This window comes from Neoarius graeffei, chromosome 10, assembly GCF_027579695.1.
Source record: "Neoarius graeffei isolate fNeoGra1 chromosome 10, fNeoGra1.pri, whole genome shotgun sequence".
NCBI lineage: Eukaryota > Metazoa > Chordata > Actinopteri > Siluriformes > Ariidae > Neoarius > Neoarius graeffei.
The window spans coordinates 27,131,726-27,148,060 of record NC_083578.1 but is presented as its reverse complement, the minus strand read 5'-3'; the positions used below and the strand labels follow the sequence as shown (position 1 = coordinate 27,148,060).

At 39.5% G+C, this 16,335-nt stretch overlaps 1 protein-coding gene across 14 annotated transcripts in view; it reads right to left on the bottom strand.

The window, feature by feature from the left end:
- cacna1db (calcium channel, voltage-dependent, L type, alpha 1D subunit, b) overlaps positions 1-16,335 on the bottom strand; it is a 410,093-nt gene that overhangs the window by 46,160 nt on the left and 347,598 nt on the right. For all 14 annotated transcript variants that reach the window (XM_060931662.1, XM_060931659.1, XM_060931664.1 and 11 more), the window contains 5 exons: positions 11,078-11,237; positions 10,365-10,492; positions 10,181-10,277; positions 6,789-6,891; positions 1,647-1,748 (listed from right to left, as the gene is read on the bottom strand). In XM_060931662.1, the coding sequence (XP_060787645.1) occupies positions 1,647-1,748; positions 6,789-6,891; positions 10,181-10,277; positions 10,365-10,492; positions 11,078-11,237 (590 nt within the window). The remainder of the gene's footprint in view (positions 1-1,646; positions 1,749-6,788; positions 6,892-10,180; positions 10,278-10,364; positions 10,493-11,077; positions 11,238-16,335) is intronic.

Genomic DNA, 16,335 nt, shown 5'->3' with positions numbered 1-16,335 from the left:
TGGTGCTTGAAAGTTTGTGAACCCTTTAGAACTTTCTATATTTCTACATAAATATGACCTAAAACATCATCAGATTTTCACACAAGTCCTAAAAGTAGATAAAGAGAACCCAGTTAAACATATGAAACAAAAATATTATACTTGGTCATTTATTTATTGAGGAAAATGATCCAATATTACACATCTGTGAGGGGCAAAAGTATGTGAACCTTTGCTTTCAGTATCTGGTGCGACCCCCTTGTGCAGCAATAACTGCAACTAAACGTTTGCGGTAACTGTTGATCAGTCCTGCACACTGGCTGGGAGGAATTTTAGCCCATTCCTCCGTACAGAACAGCTTCAACTCTGGGATGTTGGTGGGTTTCCTCACATGAACTGCTCGCTTCAGGTCCTTCCACAACATTTCGATTGGATTAAGGTCAGGACTTTGACTTGGCCATTCCAAAACATTAACTTGATTCTTCTTTAACCATTCTTTGGTAGAACGGCTTGTGTGCTTAGGGTCGTTGTCTTGCTGCATGACCCACCTTCTCTTGAGATTCAATTCATGGACAGATGTCCTGACATTTTCCTTTAGAATTTGCTGGTATAATTCAGAATTCATTGTTCCATCAATGATGGCAAGCCGTCCTGGCCCAGATGCAGCAAAACAGGCCCAAACCATGATACTACCACCACGTTTCACAGATGGGATAAGGTTCTTATGCTGCAATGCAGTGTTTTCCTTTCTCCAAACATAACGCTTCTGTTTAAATCAAAAAGTTCTATTTTGGTTTCATCCATCCACAAAACATTTTTCCAATAGCCTTCTGGCTTGTCCACGTGATCTTTAGCAAACTGCAGACAAGCAGCAATGTTCTTTTTGGACAGCAGTGGCTTTTTCCTTGCAACCCTGCCATGCACACCATTGTTGTTCAGTGTTCTCCTGATGGTGGACTCATGAACATTAACATTAGCCAATGTGAGAGAGGCCTTCAGTTGCTTAGAAGATACCCTGGTATACTTTGTGACCTCGCTGACTATTACATGCCTTGCACTTGGAGTGATCTTTGTTGGTCGACCACTCCTGGGGAGGGTAATAAGGGTCTTGAATTTCCTCCATTTGTACACAATCTGTCCGACTGTGGATTGGTGGAGTCCAAACTCTTTACAGATGGTTTTGTAACCTTTTCCAGCCTGATGAGCATCAACAACGCTTTATCTGAGGTCCTCAGAAATCTCCTTTGTTCGTGCCATGATGCACTTCCACAAACGTGTTGTGAAGATCGGACTTTGATAGATCCCTGTTCTTTAAATAAAACAGGGTTCCCACTCGCACCTGATTGTCATCCCATTGATTGAAAACACCTGACTCTAATTTCACCTTCAAATTAACTGCTAATCCTAGAGGTTCACATACTTTTGCCACTCACAGATATGTAATATTGGATCATTTTCCTCAATAAATAAATGACCAAGTATAATATTTTTGTCTCATTTGTTTAACTGGGTTCTCTTTATCTACTTTTAGGACTTGTGTGAAAATCTGATGATGTTTTAGGTCATATTTATGCAGAAATATAGAAAATTCTAAAGGGTTCACAAACTTTCAAGCACCACTGTAAATGATGAGCATGCAGGTGTGTTTGTGATCAAATGTATCTAACCTCCTGCAGGTGGTACCACTTGATCTAGGAGTTTTGAACTAGTTCTCTTCCAGATCTTCTTGATAACTGCCCTCAGCTCTTCATTGGCCTGTTCCAGATTTCCTGAGATGCACAAATTTTTGTGAAAACCCACACACACGATTTAGGGTTGCACAACATAATTACAGTACCATATCATGATTATTTGTGATTTTATACATGTACACACACACACACACACACACACAGTACTGTGCAAAAGTCTCAGGCACATGTAAAGAAATGCTGTCAACCAAAAATGGCTTAAAAATAATGAAATGTTTCAACATTAAAAAACACTATAAACAGCAGTAAGCCATAATAAATGAAATATTTGGTGTTAGACGACCTTTTGCTTTAAAAAAAAATGCAAATTCGGAAAAAATTACTCAAAAGAGAACGGGGAGTTCCTTACTGAAGGTCACATGCTCGTTGCTGACTGACTGACTATCACTAAGAAAAACAATGGCATGTTTTCAGCCTGTTATCTCGTTAACCCAGGGAAAAAAATTTAAACGCCAACTTGTTTATGCTATTATAGTGAGGACCAATTCTTTCATTTGACTAACCCAGCTTCCTTTAAGCAAGTTTTCAGCATTAACACTAATAACTTTCAGTATTGATACTGTGCCAAGTTAAAAGCATATCTAAAACAATATGATACAAATACCCTTAATTCAATATAAGCATAAATAACAGGATCAGTAGATTCATTTAGGCTTATATTTCCTCCTGAGTTAATCATCGTCCAGCAGACTGACACATGCTGTAGCCAATCAGAAATGAGCCTGTGATTTTCAATAAGGACCTACCCCTTTCATTTGGAATTAATGCTAACCAGGGGTGAAAGTAAGCCGGTCCTGGCCGGTCCGGCGTACCACTAAAAGATTTGGCTGTACCGGAAAGAAAAATATACTGTCTCTGGAGAAAAAAAAAAAGCACTTTCAGCATAACAACACGCCTGCTAACGTCAATTTACCAAAAGCAACACGTTTTCCTCAATATACATTGCATATAACTCATTCTGACCTGTCTCTGAATTATGTCTGAAGTGAATTCCTTCCGTGTTTCACTCGACAGACAACGTGTGAGATAGTGCGCGTAGCCCACTGCTTAACCATCTTGCGCCAACATGCGCAGCTGGTATCCAAAGTGTTTTAGTAGACAGACGTTTGTTGCAAAGTCACCCAAATAAAAACAACATATACAGAAACACATGTTGATGTTTCAATATTCTACTATGTGTGCAGTGTTTCGCTGGACAAACAACGAGCGAGCTCCAGCGTGCGTACGGCTTAACCAGATCTTGTGCTATAACGTGCGCAGCTGATAATCAGTGTTTTAGCAGACAGATGTTAGTTGCAAAGTCTCCCAAATAAAAAGGCATATAAAGAAACATGTTAATGTTTCATGATGGGCCATTTAAAAATTACTTTGATCAGAATTTGTAAATCGAGTGGAAGTTGGGGCAAAGATTCTAGATTACTGTCTGGTTGGAGCGAGCAGAGTAACTAGGCTACCAATGCATGGCACGCGCACTGAGAACACACGCACTTACTGTAGAACGCACGCACTTTCTCAAACGTTCCAACACACTCGTGGGAAAATACAAAGAATCCAAAAAACAACAGAAAACCACAACGATATATTTGATAAGGAAGAGAGGACAACTGGAAAGTAATAATGCAGAGAAAAATTACTACTGAGTGATGAGAAGTCCTAGTGAATGCTTGATAAGTAGACAATAATAAATAATTAGGTGTATTTTTCGGCACGCGCTGCACACGCACTATGACTCAAAATAATAGTACCAGCAAGAAATAAAAGTTGGGTCATTCCATGCCAAATCAACAAATATCTGACAAATTTATGCTCGACCATCTCAGATTTCAATGAAATTTGGAGGGCTCAGAGATACTATTAAAAGAAGTTAATCCCCAAAATTTGAGCTTCCTATCTCCAACGGTTTCAGAGATACAGGCATTTGAATTTTTCGATTTTTTTGCATTTTGCTCAAAACATACATATTTCAAAGTGTAATATAATCTTTATTATGCAAGATAGAAACCTAAAATTTTGCACAGAGAGACTCAATGTCTTGTACTACAAGCTTCAACTTAGAATTTCAATGGTCATTGTATATTAGATGGTGATTTTAACAAGGAAATTAAAAAGACAAATTTGCATTTTTAATTCATTCTGGAAGCTTGCCTGTGGCAGTAATGCTTAAACTAAGAATGTTATTCAAATCTACACAGAAATATCTACCAATTTCAGTTTTACCAAGTCTCCACTATTCCTAGTTTGTCTGTAATACGGTTTTGAAATTCGCCGATTTCTAAAACATGCCATTTTCAGTAGCAAGAAATCCAATGTGGGATAGCAGTTAGGAACTTGTAAATTTTTTTCAGTAATCCCCAAGACCCATATTTTATATTTCCAAATTTTTGTTCTGTGTCTCTCAAGTATTTTTAAACTACAGGGGTTTAAAAAATCCATTTTCACCAAATTCAAATTTTTTATATATTTTCATATAACTGATATTTGAGGGTTAATAAATGCTTCAGTAAGGCTCAAGTAGGTTAGGAGACATGTTTCTTCCTCAATTTTAAATAAAATTTCAATTAATGCTCAGTATTATTTGTAAATTGATTTTAATCTAAGACTGTGTAACATTAGCAATCAATGACCAGCTATTGTGTACCAGTCAACAGCCAGCCTTATCAATATCAATACAGCACAATAGGTGACCTTTGATACCAGAACAGGTGGCTCATATCTTATAGTTTTAGAGTCTGTAAACTGCATACTTGTTCAGATAACATTATATTGCTTGGATTATATTAAATACATTGTAATACAGAGCACTGAGAAAATTTACCAATGTTATTAACTGAATGTGTTTCTTTGCAAGGATTAGATATTTTGAATAGTTGACTAGGGAATTTAATTGTAGTTGCTTTCAATTTGATTTCAGTATAAATTAGTTTGTTCTTAGACATCTAGAAATGGCTGAACTTCCTCCCTGTTCTATAGGAATTGGACTAAAGAAAGATTCTGACTGCCATAAACTAACATACAACAGAAATTGTAAGTTAAATACACTCAGTATAGTTTGGAGCAAATTTCATTAATTAATAAAATTTCATTTTAGAACGTAAAGTTTCTTCTACTTGTTGCAGCTTTGCTTTGCCATATGCAGCTTTCTGTTTGTGGCTATACTTGGCAATTTTCAGTGGAGAGCAACCAATTGACACAAGGCTTTTGTCAAGTGATTCAGCTACCTCACCAGTGTATGTTGGATCCACATCTATACACATGCTCTCTTGTTCTGATTCTGTAGAACCTGCTGAATCTGCTTGGCTTAAATGTTCTTTCACTCTCTGTGAACATTTAGAACACAATTTTTGTCCAGGTGTAATATTTTTATTTATCAGTTTTGAAAGTGAATCTGCTGTTTCAGGAAGAATTGAACGCAATTCTGTTTTAACTTTTTTCTTGTGCCTTTCATATGGATCACAACAACTTTTCTGTAGCTCTTCATATTTCATCAGAAACAGTTTCTCATGATGCAGACATACTGTGTCTGTGCTTGAAATGTTCTCAAGTTCAGTTCTCTGTTTAATTAATGAAATTTGCTCCAAACTATACTGAGAGAGTGTATTTAACTTACAATTTATGTTGTATGTTAGTTTATGGCAGTCAGAATCTTTCTTTAGTCCAATGCCTATAGAACAGGGAGGAAGTTCAGCCATTTCTAGATGTCTAAGAACAAACTCATTTATACTGATCTCAAATTGAAAGCAACTACAATTAAATTCCCTAGTCAACTATTCAAAATATCCAATCCTTGCAAAGAAACACATTCAGTTAATAACATTGATAAATTTTCTCAGTGCTCTGTATTACAATGTATTTAATATAATCCAAGCAATATAATGTTATCTGAACAAGTATGTAGTTTACAGACTCTAAAACTATAAGATATGAGCCACCTGTTCTGGTATCAAAGGTCACCTATTGTGCTGTGTTGATATTCATAAGGCTGGCTGTTGACTAGTACACAATAGCTGGTCATTGATTGCTAATGTTACACAGTCTTAGATTAAAATCAATTTACAAATAATTAATACTGAGCATTAATTGAAATTTTATTTAAAATTGAGGAAGAAACATGTCTCCTAACCTACTTGAGCCTTATTGAAGCATTTATTAACCTTCAAATATCAGTTATATGAAAATATATCAAAAATTCAAATTTGGTGAAAATGGATTTTTTAAACCCCTGTAGTTTAAAAATACTTGAGAGACACAGAACAAAAATTTGGAAATATAAAATATGGGTCTTGGGGATTACTGAAAAAAATTTACAAGTTCCTAACTGCTATCCCACATTGGATTTCTTGCTACTGAAAATGGCATGTTTTAGAAATCGGCGAATTTCAAAACCGTATTACAGACAAACTAGGAATAGTGGAGACTTGGTAAAACTGAAATTGGTAGATATTTCTGTGTAGATTTGAATAACATTCTTAGTTTAAGCATTACTGCCACAGGCAAGCTTCCAGAATGAATTAAAAATGCAAAAAATGCAAATTTGTCTTTTTAATTTCCTTGTTAAAATCACCATCTAATATACAATGACCATTGAAATTCTAAGTTGAAGCTTGTAGTACGAGACATTGAGTCTCTCTGTGCAAAATTTTAGGTTTCTATCTTGCATAATAAAGATTATATTGCACTTTGAAATATGTATGTTTTGAGCAAAAAACAAAAAAATCGAAAAATTCACATGCCTGTATCTCTGAAACTATTGGTGATAGGAAGCTCAAGTTTTGGGGATTAACTTCTTTTATTAGTATCTCTGAGCCCTCCAAATTTAATTGAAATCTGAGATGGTCGAGCATAACCGCTTGTTGATTTGGCATAGAATGACCCAGTTACTTTCACTCCTGATGCTAACGTATTTCCAAATGTATTTCCATATTTCCTGTTGTGTTTTCAGTTTTGTTGTTGTTTTCTGGTTTTTGCTTGCACTTTTGGTTTGTTCATGTATTTTTCACTTACAAGATAAAATTCCCTAAAACAGAAATTCTCTAAAATAGACCATAATCCACTTCTCACCTTCAGTTTTGATCTTCAGAGCCGTTCTGACCAGAGCAAAAAGGGTGGCATTAAACATGACAGTACCGTCGCTGTTTAGAGGCATGTTCATGGCAACCAGCCTCTAAAAACACAAAGGTAATATTATTTCAGGGTTATCAACAAAGGCACAAAGCTTTACTTAAGTATTTTTCTTGTGTGTGTAAGTGGGTCTTTGTTGTGGAGTAAAAATTTCTGACATAGAAACTGAAGTAGGTGTTTCCATCTTTATAACCCCTTCTATCAGTGTATTCAAATTTCAATTTTGATGTAATCTATATATTATGTACAACCCCAAATCAGAAAAATTTGGGACAGTATGGAAAATGCAGATTAAAAAAGAAAGCAATGATTTCTAAATTTACTTTGACTCGTATTTCATTGCAGACAGAATTAACCCAAGACACTGCATATTTTGTCAACTTAATTTAATTTGTTAATACAGCCATTCCTGCATTTCAGGCCTGCAACACATTCTGGAAAAAGTTGGGACAGGGGCAATTTAGGGCTAGTAATGAGGTAAAATAATTAAATATTGATGGGATTTGAAACAGGTGATTGTAATCATGATTTGGTTAAAAATAAAAATAAAAATCAGTCTACCTCAAGGCCTAGTCTTTGAGGAGAAAAGATGGGCCATGGATCTCCAGTTTGTCAACCAATGTGTGAGAAAATTATTGAAATGTTTTAAAACAAATGTTACTCAAAGAAAGATACAAAGGGATTTGGATATTTCACCCTCTATGGTGCATAATATCATAATGATTCAAGGAATCTGGAGGAATTTTAGTATGTAAAGGGCAAGGGTGCAAGCCTAAGCTGAACACCCGTGATCTCTGATCCCTCAGACAGCACTGCATCAAGAACAGTCATTCATCTATAGCTGATATAACCACATGGGCTCTGGGTTACTTTTGCAAACCTTTGTCAAGCACTACAATACGGAGTTACATCCACAAATGCCAGTTAAATCTTCACTATACAAAAAAGAAGCCTTATGTTAACTGTATCCAGAAGTACAGTCGACTTCACTGGGTTTGGAGGCATCTGGGATGGACCATCATACAGTGGAAATGTGCACTGTGGTCAGATGAATCAGTATTCCAAGTCTTTTTTGGAAGAAATGGACCCCATGTGCTCTGGACCAAAGACAGCCACAAGTCCAAAAGCCAGGGTCTGTCATGGTATGGGGTTGTGTCAGTGCCCTTGGCAAAGGTAACTTACACTTCTATGATGGCAGCATTAATGCAGAAAAGTACATTGAAATTTTGGAGTAACATACGCTGCCTTCAAGACGACATCTCTTCAAGGGACACCCATGCATATTTCAACAAGACAATACAAAAGCACATATAAAGGCTTTAAACCGTCATGTTACCCCATAGCAACAGTAACTACGCCACCATGACAGGGGGCACGCTTGTAGTGCTTCATTCAGATGAGTTAGTTGTTATTGATCGGTATGGGAAGGTTTTGCTGCGTTTTTAGATGTGCAAATTATTCTGAACAAAACAAAGACATCAGATTTTTAAATGTACCTGAAGTAACTCATCATCAGGGAAAAAAAACTAGAGAGATTTCTAAACGTAGAAGGGAAAATGGGAAGAAAACGTTCAGCGTCACTCTGTGTCGAATGGCGAGGTCAAAACCCTATGGTATGCTCACTTCATTTCCACAAAGATAAAAATTCAAAAAAAAAAAGAATAATTTCACAACTGCAGCAAGGTGCTCATTCTTATACAGTGATGTGAACATGAGCATCAACACAGCAGCTTGCTGAATGTTTTTTCCCATTTTCCCTTCTATGTTTAGAATTCTCTCTAGTTTTTTTCCCCAGATGATTAATTACTTTTGGCAAATTAAAAAATCTGATGTCTTTGTTTCATTCAAAACGACTTGCAAACCCTTCCCATACCTATCAGTAACAACTAACTTGGCTGAATGAAGCACTACAAGCGTGTGCCTGTCTTTTTGGCATAGTTACCATTGCTGCACACATTACAAAGGCATGGCTGTGGAAGAAGATGGTGCCTGTCCCCTCTGTCTCCAATACAGAATGAGTGGTGAATTTTGTAACGAAAAATATTACAATGACGACCCTGTACTGTTGCACACCTTCAGACCTGTTTGCAGGAAGAATGGGACAAAATAACACCTGAAAGGCTTCATCACTCAGGCCTGGCGTCCACACGGCACTGGCGTTTTGGGTGCCCCAAAACGAAATCTTTTGAGAACGGGTTCCAGAGTGGAAAAATCTGGCAACGGCGCCGTTGCGAAGTCGTCTGGATGAGTAGAACGGATTTGTTTATGATGACGTCACAACCACATGACTGTCAGTGCTTCACGCCGGGTAGAAGTGTAATGAACTCGATGCGAGTTGTCAACAAATCCTATAACTTGGTTCATGAAACGCGCTTACAAAATATTTTCACTGATTTCCAAAAACAAAAACAATCCCGACAGCAAAAATAGGGGAAAAAAAAGGAGTGATCTCACCTCTTCAGATGTTGGTTTAAGTCCGACAATACATTCCTCAAAAAGGGCGTAGAAGAACAAAGTAATCCATCAACATGTAGCATTCAATTTATTCCGGACCATTAAAGAATTTTGGAGGATATCAGAATGTTGGCGTACCGGCTTCCATCTACCCCCATTCATTCCTCTTTCCGCGTCTTTCGTTTTACGCTACTGATTAATAATCAAAACTTTATGTGGCTGATGCTACAGAAGAAGGGGTTTATGCGCATCCGTCTACTACTTCTATTGTTCTGGTGTCTCCGATGGGACCGTCTTACAGCGCACGTAGAGGTGTGGCATGTGTATTGCATCGTTTTCAGCAAGCGTTGCGTTGCCATATGTACCTGATATTTTACTGATCCGTTGCCCATGTGGACGTGATATTTAAAAAAAAAAATCTCGTTGCCGTTGTCGTGTGGATGTAGCCTCAGTGTCTTCAGTCCTTAAACATCTTTGAAGTGTTGTGAGAAGGAATGGCAACATTACAAAGTGGTAAATGCCTTACTGTCCCAACTTTGTTATGAAATGTGTTGCAAGAATCAAAAGTTAAAATAACAATTATGAAAAAAATAATAAATTCCATGAGGTAAAACATCAAATAGATGTGCTGTTGTATTGTTTTGAGTACAATACAGGTCAAAGATTAATTATAAATCATTATTTTCAGTCCTAATTTCAACATACCATCCCAACTTTTTTTCTGATTTGGGGTTGTAATTTATTATCTTGCCATTATATTGCAGTTTATATGAGTATCTTTGGATTTAGGTTTCATATTTGATTGTGTCTACATTTACAAACATAACTTTCCATATGTAACTGATATTACTTGATGTGTGTACGTGTTTTACTCTCACCTTACATGCCACCCTATGGGGGCAGAGTTTACCGAAGCCCAGTGGTGGCTGGATCCTACGCAATAATGTCACAACATCCAAGTGTTTAATCCTCCCTCTGAGAAAGATACACACGTACTGTAAAAACAGAAAACAACACATACACATGCTCATTTAAACCAATACAGAATGCTGGGGAACTCACTTTGCCTCTGGGTCATATTCAGACCAAATCCTCTTGAATTCATCCAAGTGATGCGGTCCAAGGATTGACCAGTCGCGTGTCAGATAGTCAAAATTGTCCATAATGACAGCCACAAACAAATTGATGATCTGGAAAAGATTTGTATGCCACTGCAACACAACTGTAAAGCTGCACATTTAAATATATAATGTACATTATCTGCATTCACTGGATATGAGCAATAGCGTGCTCTGATTGGCTACTCTACTACTAGGCTATCAGCTCATATACCGTGAGTAGAGAAAAACAAAATGGTGGAGCGTGTTGCTGAACCAACCGAAGATGAAATAAAAACTACTCGAAAACAAAACCCCAAAAAATACAAAAAAGCAACAAAACATGGAATTAAAGTATTTGATGGTAAGAATGAATTAATTACTGCACAGTTAATTCATTACAGTAATTACTACTGTCATTTCGCCAGTTTGTTTACATTCTAAGCGGAAATTATTTTGTCGGACGTTTTTTATATAAAGTTTTTATTTATTGAATTTGTAAAAAATAAAAATAAAAATGCTCTGCTTCTCAAAATCCAGTGAATGTGGATAGAATAAAACAATTATTCCACTCAATCTTATCCTACATGGCTTATAGCCAGCTCAGCGCTACGCACCTCGTCAGCTCATGTACAACTTGATTTTGTGGAATAACTGTTAAATATTTTTCTCAAATACCAGAAAAGCACAGAGCATGTAGAAACTAATGAAGTAGATGATTGCAAAACTACTGCCACACGAGTTCTTGTCATCAGGGCCCATTTCGGATTGAGGGTCACATGGTCTACCAGGCATACATGCTAACATGATCTCCTGCCAACCCTCTCCTGTAGCACATCTAGAGACAGAGAAAGAGAAAGGAAGTGGACATTAATAGCATGTATTTACTTCTATATTGTATCAGCCAATTTACAGCACAATGCACTTTACACACATTACTGTGCAAAAGACTTAGGCACCCTAATATTTTAATACAAGTTAAAATTTTAGATGCTTATTTTATGACGTCTGCCTTATTGGGTCAGTAAGAAAAAAAAAAAAGATTAATTTGCCAAAATTAAATGCTCCAGAAAAATGTTTGCATGTCAGTAAAGAAGGTAACATATGCCGCTTTTCCACTACCAACGCGGCTGAGTTGGACTGAGCCGTGCCGCGCTGAGTTGGGCTGAGTGGAGCCGAGTGGGGCTGTTGGAGTTGCATTTCGACTACAACCGCGCTGAACCGTGCTGGCTGGAAGTGGGTGGACACATTGGGTGGAGTTAGCGAAAGTGGGTGGACGTCACATGATGTCGTTAGGCGGCGCAAACAGTGACATCATTGACCTTTTAAGCGGTAGTCTCACGACCAGGATAGTAAACAATAAACATGGAGGACATGGAGTCGTTAGTGTTGCTGGTCTTGGTGCTGTGGCTTGTTGTCACCGACAACGCCAACAGATACTGGCAAGAGCGTATAGATGAGGCGAGGCGCATAAGGCTTCAGAAATTCTCGTAATTCGTAATTCTCCTTCTTCCGGGTTTACGGTGTTTACAGATCCCAGCGTGCTCGCGGGGCGTGTGTGGGCATGTGAGGACACTCCTCCTCACCAATCAGTGCACAGGGGAGTGTCTGCTCACGCCCCTAGCCCCACTCGGCTCGGTTTGGCTTGCTTCAGCCCCACTCCAAAACCGTGCGAGTTTTGGGTGCTGAGTAGGGCTGAAGCGAGCTGAGTCGCGCCGCTCTGAGGTAGTCGAAACGCGAGCCGTGTCGGGCTGAAGTGAGCTGAAAAAGGGTAGTGGAAAAGGGCCAATATTTAAATAATATTGGCTGGCTTTTTTTTCATGGTATATCAAATATATTCCATTCATCTAGCATGATATTGAATGAGTCAAAGATGAGTCGAAGACGAGTTCAATATCATGCTAGTTGAATGGAATATATCTGATATACCACGAGAAAAAGACAGCCAATATTATTATTATTATTATTATTATTATAATACACATTCCTTTCAGGTGTTCAGTGCATCTTTCTCTTTCAAAATTCTCTCAAAATCTTCTGTATTTAACACTCTGAGGTCCTGGGCCTGTCAGACCCTCTGTGGCAGTCTGATAAACCTTGACATTTTTAAGTATTTCATCTAACTAAAAACATCCATGCAAAAGTGACACACATGGTTATATTCTGGACACCCTCAACAATAATAATATGAGAGTAAAGTGAATGTAACGAAATTTGTTTTTATTTAAATTAAGTGCAAACACAACCTTACAAAAAACTATTTTCAGAGTCTTCAAACCTTGTAAAAAAAAAAACCACACTATAAATATATCTGCACAAGACTTTTGAAGTCTGAACCTTGTAAACATAGGTGTTGGCTACATAAAAGTAAGAACAGCATTCAGAAGTGTTATGTAGTTTCAATACTAATTGTAGAAACTTCAGACTACCTTTGTTTTCTCCAAAGTCAGTTGCCCTTTCAAATGAATATTGATGAGGTAGGTGTAATTCACCTGTAATCCCCCCCGTCACTGTCAATAGTCCATTTGTCAAAGACAAAGACCCTGGCCCTCCCTGCCCCCACACCTCTCTGCTTGGAAAGTTACTGCAAAGAAAAGAAGCCCTAAAAGCCAAAGCTACATTTCATAATCTTATGCATAGACTTATGCATGGACTATAATAAATCTAAAGTTAGCAATGAAGATAAACTATGACTATACAGGGCATGTTGACTTAGGTAACTAATTACTGTAAATCAGTAATCAGTAAATCAGTGAAACATAGTTTGGCAACAGAAAAATGTTTTCAAAACTTGACGAAAATAACACAGCACATTTCGATCAATTAGTTCTTTCTCTTCAAAGAGTACCTCCTATCCTAACAACCCACTAACCATCTAACATGCACACTCCTCTTCTTACTCTGATTTCCTATGTTTTACTGTAGCTTGATTGTTTTTCTCAATTGAAAGTCGCGTTGGATAAAAGCGTCTGCTAAATGTAAGGCAGCTGGGCCATAGAAGGTTCACGCTGCACGCTGCATGCTGCACGCTACACGCGTGTAAAGAAAGTGGACAAACGTAGCATGACTTGCTCTGGGCCATAGAACGGCGTTCACGTTGCGCGCTGCGCGCTGCACACTTCACGCGTGAAGCGAGAAATGAACATGCACACTTTTTTCTAGGCGTGAAGATGGAAATTCCAGTCAATGCATGCGGTCACTGCCGCGCCAGCCAATCAGAACGGGTCTAGGGAGATAACTCTATGCTTTCAGGGGAAAACTTCAGAAAAAATATAATTGAATGGTATAATTGAAAAATAGTTCTTCATCGGGATTGTCAAGCAGATTATAGAATGTTCGGTGAAATTCACCACGGGTTTCTCTCAGAAGGAAGTGTTCTCGGCTCCAAATTCTGTTCCTTTTTCTCTTCCTCTGTCTCAGTAAAAGCAGAATGAGGCAATCGTCGTCATCCGAAGAGTCCATATTGTTGGTTACTCGGTCAAAGTAGAACAGGCGCAACACGTGAACATCCAAGCATGAAGTTTAATGGCCCAGGGTCCGGTTCTTCACGTGAACGTGTAGCGTGTAGCGTGCAGCATGCAGCGTGCAGCGTGAACCTTCTATGGCCCAGCTGCCTAATGTAATGTAGTTCTCCCTATACGCTAACTGAAAAAGCATGACAACAACCGCTAGTGAGACAGCTTCCTTGCATTGGCCATTCCTCAAAGTTTCTCAGTTGGTATGGAAACAAGTGAACATGTGCACTTGTTTATAGACCCTTTTCATGTGACGTCACGACAAACGCGGCCGCCATTTTGGACATGTACTACCAGTAGTTTACCACAGCCAACATTGAGGAATGGCAGCAAAGAAAGTTTTTACTTTCAGCAAGACTTCCATCATGCCACTATATTGTTGTGCACCTGGATGTAGTAACCATCAACAAACAAGGCAAGGTTTATCATTTTATTGGATCCCGACGGAGAAGATGGATAGCGGCCATTAACAGGAAAGATTGGCAGCCCTCGGCATACCAACGCTTGTGTAGTGACCGCTTTGTTGGAGGTAAGACGAATAAAATTAGCCAGAAAAGGCATTACATTGCTGTTAACATTCTGTGGCGGCGAGTGTGTAACCAAATAGGTTAAAATCACCCATTGTAACCTCTTTGTTCTTCTGTAGTAGCTATTGTTGACTAGCTAATGTCAACAAGTAGCTGGTATGTTACTGTAGCAATGTTAACGTTCAGTCATTTGGATGACTGTTAAAACCTTTCAGTCTCAAGTTTTTCCTTTACTGTATTTACTAGTTTACTGTAATTATGATCCGGCAGCTATTTACACCGGATCCAGTATAAATAGCTGCCAGAGCCAACGTCCGAGGTTCCGGAGCGTGCTCCGGCTTGCTCCCCCTCAAATTAAGCAGCGCGCTCCGGCTTGCTCCCGGAGTGCTCCGGCCGAGGTTCCCCTCAAATTAAGCAGCGCGCGCCGGCTTGCTCCCGGAGTGCTCCGGCCGAGGTTCCGGAGCACACTCCGGCCGAGGTTCCCCTCAAATTAAGCAGCGTGCTCTGGCTTGCTCCGGAGCAAGCCGGAGCGCGCTCCGGAACCTCGGCCGGAGCACTCCTGGAGCAAGCCGGAGCGTGCTCCGGAACCTCGGCCGGAGCACTCCGGGAGCAAGCCGGCGCGCGCTGCTTAATTTGAGGGGAACCTCGGCCGGAGCACTCCGGGAGCAAGCCGGAGCGCGCTGCTTAATTTGAGGGGGAGCAAGCCGGAGCACGCTCCGGAACCTCGGACGTTGGCTCGGAGACGCTCCGGAACCTCGGACAGTTCTCAGCTGCTCCAACATTGGTGACAAACTTCAACTTTGAGGGGAAAAAAACAAACAAAAAACACACAAGCCTTTACTTCATGAAGAGTGCCCCTGTCTGAGACTATACACTTTACATAAATAGTTCACCGGAAGTGGCTCATCACATGCTAGCCGATTAATGAAATAATCTTGAATACCTACCATATTAAAAAAAACAAATTATTATTATTATTATTTTACTAATGTAACTGGTCTGTCATGTTTGAATGCATGATTATGGTTAAATGCGTGAATGATTATGCTAGCCAGCTATGACAGTGTCATTAATACAGTATATTACACCTCACTAGAAACGTGGCAGATGGTAAAGTGGCCTGTTTTTTCCCCTATTTCTCCATTCTCTTTTTCTGGCTGTTGTCGTAAACAATGTCTAACCCGTCCATCCATCCATCCATTATCCGTAACCACTTATCCTGTGCAGGGTCGCGGGCAAGCTGGAGCCTATCCCAGCTGACTATGGCCGAGAGGCGGGGTACACCCTGGACAAGTCGCCAAATCATCACAGGGTTGACACATAGCCCATGTTTACATTAGACCGTATCAGCGGATCATCAGATTAACGTTTTTAAAATGATTAGTGTGCACACAGCAACACCAATACACGATTTGCGTGCACATAGCAACGCCAATACACGGATACGCTCGGCTCCACAGGCATCCTGCGCTCCAAATCACTCCGCCCTGAACGGCGAGTGCCCTCTGGAGGGTGCGCACTCCGGCCCTGCGCAGCTCACACAGCGCGCGAGTGAAGTGCACAAGCCACGATTCGGGACTGAGCCGCTGTGTGTGTGATCCCAGTGCATATCACTTACCACTTGCAAGTGGAAGGATGGCAAGCCTAAAGACAATCATAACTACACAATGGGCAGTATTTGCATCAGTATTTGCAGTATTTTCATACTTTTATACTCTTTAATGAAAGGTGATACAAGGCGGAAGTCCGCGCCGTTTTTCAGCAGTCGTGTCACATGACCAACGCCAGCGAATCAGGAAGGTGGATGTCACAGTGACGTTGTCCAATGACGACGCCAGCTAGAGCTCAGCACAGCGTATCCGCGTATTCTCAATGTTTACACAGCACCGGACCA